General features: G+C 41.6%; 1 protein-coding gene across 1 annotated transcript; it reads left to right on the top strand.

Moving 5' to 3' along the window:
* Positions 1 to 418: 418 nt before the first annotated feature.
* LOC128323149 (vitellogenin-2-like) lies at positions 419 to 8,527 on the top strand. Its single transcript, XM_053245871.1, has 11 exons — positions 419 to 493; positions 608 to 793; positions 894 to 1,036; positions 1,954 to 2,092; positions 2,688 to 2,763; positions 3,237 to 3,423; positions 4,172 to 4,272; positions 4,613 to 4,713; positions 5,405 to 5,567; positions 7,451 to 7,597; positions 8,460 to 8,527. Exons 1-11 carry the CDS (start codon positions 419 to 421, stop codon positions 8,525 to 8,527), a joined length of 1,386 nt encoding a protein of 461 aa, XP_053101846.1.
* Positions 8,528 to 9,016: the final 489 nt, after the last annotated feature.

Below are 9,016 nucleotides of genomic sequence, written 5' to 3'. Positions count from 1 at the left end.
TTAACTGGTTTTATGCTATTGTTACTGCTCCCTGGAAAAAATAACATCAACAAGTCAAGTAATTGGTTGAACAAACTCCATGGATATTCAGGGTAGTACAATGAGGTTGACAGTTCAAATTCCCATTCGTATGTTTCCCAGACTATGGGAATCAACTGTATTGGGCAGTAGCGATATAGGAAGATGCTGAAAGGCATCATTTCATACTGCATAAGAGATGGCAATGGTAAACGCCTCCTGTATTCTACCAAAGAAAACCACATGGCTCTGTGGACGCCAGGAGTCGACACTGACTCAACAGCACGCTTCCCTTCCCTTTACACTTACAATAATGCTCACCCCCCCCCAAATAAAATATATCTATGCACAAATTGTTTTTACTATCTATCCTTGTTGAATGTACCAATACTTTTGAGAAATGTTGGATGAGTCACTTGACTCTCTGATACCAGGCTTAAGGAGGAGAAGTGGCATTTCGGAGTTTGAAACAAAGGCCAGCTTCTGCTTTAACAAAATGCTTAAGAGCCACTGGCACCTGCTGTTAGATTTCTGTAGCTACTTTTACTAGAGCAGCAATCTAAAGGGTTTTTTCCCTTTTGACTTCTAGACCAAAAATGGGAGAGCATTTCTGGTTGCTAGTCTTTATGGCTTCAGTAATAATAAAAAAGTAGAAGGATACGATGCTGCGGTTTATGCAGTCTCCTCCGGGCTACAAATTCTTGTGACCAACGCTGTAGGAACAAGAAGGCCAGTAACCTGCTTGCAAGCTGCAGTCTCCGAACACAGGATCATGGTGAGTCTCTTCAAGGCACATTTATTCCCACAAAGCATTAAATCCAGAAGCTAATGATCGATTTTGACCAAATTGTTTCATATTCTGTTCTGCCACCTAGGCCACCCTGAATGCAGGTCGTGAATGCAAGGAGTACGAGGTTAGAGCAGTACTTGAAAAAGGCACATTTGCTCATTATCCTGCTGTTCGGTTGATGGTTGACTTCCTCAAGGTTCCTCCATATTTGAAGTGCATAGGAAAAGAGTGAGTCAAGCTATAACTTTAAATAATTCATTTAGGATGAATTGTGCTATGGGGTGTGTGTGTGTGTGTGTGTGTGTGTGTGTGTGTGTGTGTGTGTGTGTGTGACCATGCTAGGTTCTTCAAACAGATGACTGGAAACAGGCTTTCTGGTCCTGATCAGGTTCAAAACTTGTTTTTTAAGACCTAAAATACATAAAATGGGATATGAATATTGTTCACGTGCCCTTGGCCAGCTGCTAAAGGTGAAGTGGCAGGGAAACTGGTAGCACTATCCTGACACTATTGATGACTGAAGGTGAGGGGACCAGCTCTAGCCTGCCACTCCTATGTGGCTTAGATGTGAAAAGGAGACTTTTTAGCTCCAGCCGGCCTGTCCTAGCTGGTCAGAAGACATCCCCAGAAATGCAAGGGCTCCTCAAGCAAGGTGGGGCAGGGGACGTCACAAGCAAGGGCTTCCTTCACAGAACAGGCAGCAATCTTTGAGTATGTCAGCTGAGTAAAGGGGAGGGGAGTGGAGATCGCACCCTTCACAATTGTGCTCTCTCTGTGTTACACTGGCCTGCCAGGCAATTCCGTTGCTGATCCAAGGTCCAGTAACATGGAATGAAGCCTTCCAATCTATCAGTCCAGTCCCTATCCAGAGCAAGGTTTCTATGGCCGTGTTTCTTTCTGTTGTAGCAACAGGACAATAATGTGCAGTGCCAAATGTGAACCAGAGCTCATAATGTCCAGGCCCCTGAATCAAATCGTTAGCACCATGCCTGAGAGTCTGCCATACTGTGTGTTAGCTGGGAACGTTTTACTTTGGACCTGAGAGCTGTTTGGAGACAACACTGTTTCTCCAAGTGATAGATGTCCTTTGTACATTGTTCCTACAGCCAGTTAAGCCATCTCTTCCTTTTGTTTGCTTTTTCAAGGCTTTTTACACTGGTCCCTGGAATTGCTTTCATGATGGGCTTATCACAGAAAGAAGAGAGAAACCCCCCTCAACAGATGGAGCTGATAGTGGGTCAGAATTATCCACAAGCCTATCTTTTGGTCATAAGGTTGCCAAATGTGAGTTCTATGCAGTATTATTTCCATGGTGCTAGATCTGAAAGTATCACTTCCAGTTAAAATCAAAGACTTTCTTCTCCACTTGTATTCATGATCTTCTCATCGCTTTCCCAGGAGAATTTCTCCAGGGATAGATAATCACATTCGAAGAGGAAGACATGTATGCCAGTGCTCATGTGCACTTAAATATCAGTTTGTTACTGCATTGTATGTTTTAAAATGCTCAACAATTAACTTCTGACTTCATGGTTTTCTTTACCTATGTGATTTAGTTGACCCATAATGCAGATTGCAGGAATAGTCAAAGATAAGGTGGAAAACCATTCATGAAAAATAGAATGTGCTTGCACATACTTTGCAAGAGAGCAACAGCAGGAGGGCTCCCCAGAGGCATCTGGTGGGCCACTGTGTGAAACAGGATGCTGGCTCAGATACGCCTTTGGCCTGATCCAGCAGGGCTGTTCTTATGTTATGTTCTTAAACTAATATTTTGATTTTGGCTCTTTCCTTGCACCCCTCTCCAGCACAAACAGAACAAGGATGGGCTGAAGGGATACTGGCCTTGTTTTAATCAATTTTTAACATTTCTTTCCAGGAGGTCATCTATGCTACAAATAGTATTGTTCCAGCGATTCAGAAGATAGAGCCATTCAGTCTTCAGGCTCTGAATGGTCAGTGTTTTATCATCTCCAGAAGTTTCAACCCTTTAAAAAGATATTCTCTTAAAGTAGATGTAGCAAATTGGTTTCCTTGCACAGCCTAATGTATTTTATCACAATTATGTCAAATTATTGTGAACGTAGAGAAAACAATGTAAATGGAAAGATCTAATTTCAAAGTATTTCTTTATTAGCTGGAATAATATATCCCAAAGTATTCTTCAAAATGTTGCATGACCATCCCGGTTCCATGATTTTAACTCTTATTTCAGAGGCATATGATTTCATGTGCATTCTGCCATTAGCCATAAACATCCTTAATGTTATCTGTGAAAATGTTGGAATTATTGGGGGGGGGATCTTTCTATAAAATACCCACTCTATCCTCTCGTATTAAATTATCTTAAATATGGTGTTTATTGGTTTCATGCTATTCAAAACATAACCACCACCACCCCCATCTCTCTTTCTTTTCCTGTTTTCAGGCATTTGCTCAGTAAATGGTAAAACAATTACAACCTTCAATAAAGAAGAAATAAGGAATGTGATGCCTGAAAACTGTTTCCAGATCTTGGTCAAGGATTGTAAGCAAGACAGCAAGTTCCTGGTGATGATGAAAGAGCAGTCTGAGAATCCAGAGTATAGAGAAGTCATGGTCATGTTTGGCAGCATGTAAGTACAGTTAATCCCAATGCAACAATCCAGTCTGATCACAGGTGGAAAGGAAGGTTTTCAGCTTCTTAACCTAAAACAAGAACAAAGAAAAATGCAGGTTCATGATATCAAAGAACAATTTTGGGCCGTATGATCCTATCTGGCATAAATCGAGTCTATTCAAGCCATTTATCTCGACATTTCTCACTACCTTTGCTCCTTAGAACATCAACATGGAATGCAAACACTTCTCTGACTTTGTGAAACTTACAGTTATATTGTAATTACAGTTATATTGTAATATAAAACCCCAACAGTTATAGAAAGTGGAGGCTGAGTAATTAGAAGCTCATAATAGCAGAATGCAACTTAATTTTAAATGAATTCAACAAGAGAATTGTTTAGAGCAAAAAGCTGATGTTCTTCAAACCACTTACTGTATAGTTGTCTCTGCATGTATAGTCTTTATCCCCATACTTTACTTGTTATAAAGGGTCCAAACAATTGATAATACTGCAGATAATTTAATCCTTCATCGGTATTGACATAAAACGTATGCAGATAATGAACACTGTAAGCAGTGCACATGAGCAGACTGACTTTTTGTCCCTTTATGCCAAATAAAATAACACTCAGATAAGACAATGAGATAATGCCCCATGAGAACTAATGCTTTATAGCCATTGATTAGACTTTCTAAGAGGAGATTCATTGACTGTGATCATAGAAAATGACAACTTCCCTTTTTGTTTTGTTTTTTTACAAGGAACATTCACTTACGGGTCCACGGTGAAAAGCTCGATGTGACAGATAATGCTGGTAAAATTAAGTCATTCCCACACAAAGTCAGAACGGAAACAGGAGCTGGTATGTAAATATATATATATACATTTACGGTTTACCTCATAATTTTGAACAGTATGTCCCAAGGTTTGAAAAGTAGAAAATAACAATGTAATAACAAGTTCAAGGCTGGGAAATTCTACCTAAGCAGTAGGTTATACCACTCTTTATGTATAATGACAGATTAATTTATGTCCCCTCTCTTACAAATAGACTAAAATAGACCCTGAGGGTATCAGGCACAAGAATGCTCAGATTAAAAGGCACGACAGTGTGCTCCAAATAGCACCATCTAATTGGATTTGCTTATTTGTTGTTATACCCTCTTGATGGAATGATCATTACAGTTTGGTTTCACTTACAGACTCAACCATTGAAATCGATCTGAAAAAAAATAAGGAGCTTGTACTTCTTGCTCACGAATATGGACTTGAAAAATTAACCTATGATGGAGTGAAGATCAAGGTATTTCTCTCTCTACAGTTAATGTGTTCAAAGTTGTAAAATGATTTGCAAGCTGCAAAACACAACCTGTGCTTGCTTTGTTAGAATACATTGTCCTCTCAAGGTCTAATGATGCCCAGTGTGATAGCTCCCTCGGACACTACTGCCCCTTCAAATCAACACAATCTTGTGTTGTGCTGGGCTAAGGAACTTAATTGTAAGAGCCTTGAGCATATCAAGTAGTAGTTTCCTTGGTGATGAGTCCGTCTTTATATAAGATTCATTCTGTAAAGAAAATCCATACCTTGAATCTGAAAAGTACACCTTTTTGCTAGGCAGTTACCCTCCCTCCCCCAGTGCTTGCTTTTGCAGGATAAGTTTATAATAAACTCATCCCTTGCTAATTGAGCGAAGGGACACCTTTTTAAAGTGTTGATTCTCTTTATTTAGCATAGGGAGAGCAACTGGCCCTATCCATCCCCAGCACAGCATCCTTCCAGTGGCTGTTGCTGGTGTCTATCTTATGTTTCTTTTTTAGGTTATGAGCCCTTTGGGGACAGGGAGCCATTTTATTTATTATTATCTGTGTAAACTGTGCTGGGAACTTTTGTTGAAAACCAGTATATAAATATTTGTTGTATTCCTATAGTGCTGTTTTTTACTTTTCATTCTTACTGTAAACTAAGCACTGTCCCTCCCCCTCCCCATGAAGGTTGAGGTCAATGACGAGATGAGAGGAGCCTTATGTGGTCTCTGTGGGAAATTTGATGATGAAACATTAAAAAAATACTTAACACCAACTGGCTACTCAGCTAAAAATGAAAAGAGTTTCGTCCTGTCTTGGGTGTCCCCTGCTGTTAATACATCTGTCGAAGGTAAGCAGACTCTGGCTAGGCTGTTTTGTATATCACCAAGAAGCTTTTCACATGGGGCTTTTGAAGCCTTTTAACTTGTATCTCCTCCAGAATGGAGGGGGTGCGTCCACATATCGGCTAGATTTACCCCAAGGTCTGTGTGAGTTATTGGGGAGCCGTTCACACACAATTTGTGTTTTTCACTGGGGCTTAGAGTGTAGCCCAATTTATATCCAGGGTAAGATAAATCCATTATTTGTGTTGGTTTTTTGGGACAACGTTGAGTTCGTGGTAAAGCCTCCCCAGAGGCGTATCTAGGGTTGGGCAGACATGGCACGTGCCCTGGGCACCATTTGAAGGGGGGGTGCCAGTGCCACTGCTTCCAATCCAGCAATGGAACCCAGGCTGGGCAGCCCCACTTGGTGCTGCTGCTCATTATGGCCACCTGCGGGCAGTGAGCGCCATTCACCGCTGCCTCCGGGTGCCCTGCACTGCCAAGCATGCACTGAGTGCATGCATGCAGAGCTGCCATGAGACGTGGCATCGCAAGGACCCTGCTGCTCAACATGTACCTGCCAGGTAGGGCGGGAGAGAGATGCCCGGCTACCCTGCCCAGCCTTTAGGGGCACCTTCCCTGTGCGGGATCCATCCCTTCCTTCCCCACTGCCATCACTCAGGCTCTTGCTCCTTGAGGGCTTCTTCGTTGCACTCCTGGGCAGATGCACCAAGCCGCGTCCCTATTTAAAGCTGCTCCAACGGCTGCTGTCAGAAGTTGGATTTCCTCTTTCCTGGATGTGTTTCCTGGCTTCAAAGGGACTTGCTGCTGGGGGTGGGGGAGGAGGAGAGGGAGAGCGGCAGAGCAGCAGAGCCTGGTGGAAGGGGGACCATGAGCAAGGCTGGCTCAGGAAAGTGACCTTGTCCCCCAAAGCGCCGGGAGCTGCTGGGCTGGGGGCCAGGATTGGGCTGGGTTTGTGCTCATCTGGTTCCCCGCCCCTTGCTGTTCTTCCTTGCAGACACTGATGAGGATACTGTGTTCCTAGGCATCTTTGCTTGACCTCTCTGCTTCCTTGGCACTGAAATTAGGCCCAGCATTGCACGAGGAAGCCCCTCTCCCGTTCTAGAATTTGTGAATGGAGCTTTAGGAAGGATCCCCACAGCAGGGTGTCTTCTTAAATGCAGGGGGGGGGGGTGTTAAAGAAATTGGCTCTACTAATTGGTTATTAATTCCATTGTGTGTAGCCTTCGATTGTTGCAAACCAACGTCAAAAGCAATGGTGTATCTAGTCCAGGGATAGGTAGAAAACAAAAAGCAGAGCTCTGCTCCTATACTTCTCAATTACAGTGCAGAATTCGATCCGTAGCAACATTCTTTCTTTGCCCATTGATAGGGGTCGATACAGTGTATTCGTTGTTCTGATGAAACTCTGGAAATCAAAGCCAAAAAATTCTGGAAATGACTATTATATTAATGTATAAAGCCTATGGAATCTGACAACCTAGACACAGAGTAAAGTTATTTGAAAGATTGGTGTCAGATGTTTGGACAGGGGCGCAATTTCAGTGCTTGCCATAGGTGCTATTTTCCATAGACACGCCTCTGAGCCTCCCCATAATTTCGTGGTAAAATCTACTGTGTGTAAAAGCCCCAAGACAGCCATCTGAAATCAGTGGCCGATATGCAGACTGACTTGGGCAGCACTGCAGATCTATTCAGCTGCTGAAATAAATTTCTTGAATCCACTTACCTGCTAAATAAGCATCAAGATGGTGACTCTATGAATATGGCTATATAACTGAGGGGTGAAGTTCAATTGGCTTTTCACTGAAAATGATCGCAGGTAGATAGAAAGCGATTCTTTGGGAGAACCTGGTTTCTTAAAAGATCTGTGATTTTTCTGTGGCAGCTTGCAAACTACAACATGAATTCGTGGAAGACAGCACAAAAGAACAGTCAAAATGCCGTACAGATATGCCTGTGTTGCGCTGTGGCACAAATTGCACGGCCTCTAAAACCGAAGACACTACTGTTGACTTCCACTGCAGGTCATCTGGTATGTCAATGTATTTTCTTCTGGTTTGGATTATTCAGAATGGGCAGCATTCACAGTAGCACTTGTAGAAAGACTTTTTATGCTTGCACTGCTCTGCAAAGTTTCACTACCACGAGCAGGAGAGGAAACACCCAAATACATGTTGCACAAGAAGTTCCCCATTTGCACAGATATGGGCTTGGCAAGAGATTGCACTAGCATAACAAGAGCTTAAATGTCATTATGCAATAATTGTTGCTGCATTCTTACAGCACACAACAGCATTTACTCTAGCACAGACTAGTCTGGATGCTACCCATTTTATGCCCCTTAGTATGGGGCATCAAATGAATTCCCCTTCGTTCTGTACATACTCACATAAATATTATATACATAAATATTTTTCCATGAAGATGTTTTGCTATGCTTCTAGAGTCCCTACATTTTCAAACATTTTGTTTTAGGGTAAACAGACGAAGGACCAACAAGGAGTCTGATTTTACTGAAGTATCTGAGCATGGTTGGGTCATGATGAAAAATAAGCTTTGTCCTTAGCAGCCAAAATAAGTAAACATTTTGAAGGAGCTTCATTGTCCCAGTATGATTATTGCATAGCATCAATTAATATACATGAATATACATTTTTTAGATTAATAATTTGTTAAAGGAGCTGTTATCTACAAGGACAGCCCAGTCTTAAACAACATGTTTACCCAGAAGGGAGTCTCACCTGCAGCTTGAATTGGACATCTGCCCTGCTGATCTGAAATAAACTCCCCCCCCGACCCCCAAGTAATGCATTCAATGCAAGTAGGAAAAGTGCTCTTTACCATACACAATATTTCATTCTTTTAACTTCTTCACTCTTTCCCTTTATCTTCAGATTCCACTGAGATTTTGAGGCTTGAACACCGGACTGTTCAATACCACACGGCATGCTCGTGTGAATGAGTTTCCTGCTTACTACTTAGAAATCCATAATACCGTCTTCTGTGGGGCCAGAATATCTTCTCAAAGCAACTGCACAGAACTTAATTTAAATCTTTCAAATGACTTCCTGAATCTTCCTAAAGAAATCTCATTTTCTACAAAAGGCATATCCCTGTAGAAACGAGTTTAACTATAAATAATTGGTGATTTCCTAATAAACCCTTGCATTCAAACTCAGCAATGAAGTGGTGGCTTCTTTATTTCACTAGCTATGCATAAAGGTGCCAAGGTATGTTTATCACTGCTTGTGGGATTAATACTTAGATGCCGTGTCTATTTTTTTAGAACTGTCAACTGCTTTGGATATTTTTTCTAGGAAAATGGTTTATAAATGTTAGTTTGTTTTGCGATAAACAATTAATGCAAAACAAAACAAAACAAGTTGGATCTGCAATGTAATGTTGCAGTTCCAGGAGAGAAGAATTGAAAAAGCTTTTTTTCTTTCCCATT

This window comes from Hemicordylus capensis, chromosome 4 (assembly GCF_027244095.1).
Source record: "Hemicordylus capensis ecotype Gifberg chromosome 4, rHemCap1.1.pri, whole genome shotgun sequence".
Classification (NCBI taxonomy): domain Eukaryota; kingdom Metazoa; phylum Chordata; class Lepidosauria; order Squamata; family Cordylidae; genus Hemicordylus; species Hemicordylus capensis.
The sequence above is the reverse complement of the archived record's forward strand: the minus strand, read 5'-3'. Positions and strand labels throughout refer to the sequence as shown.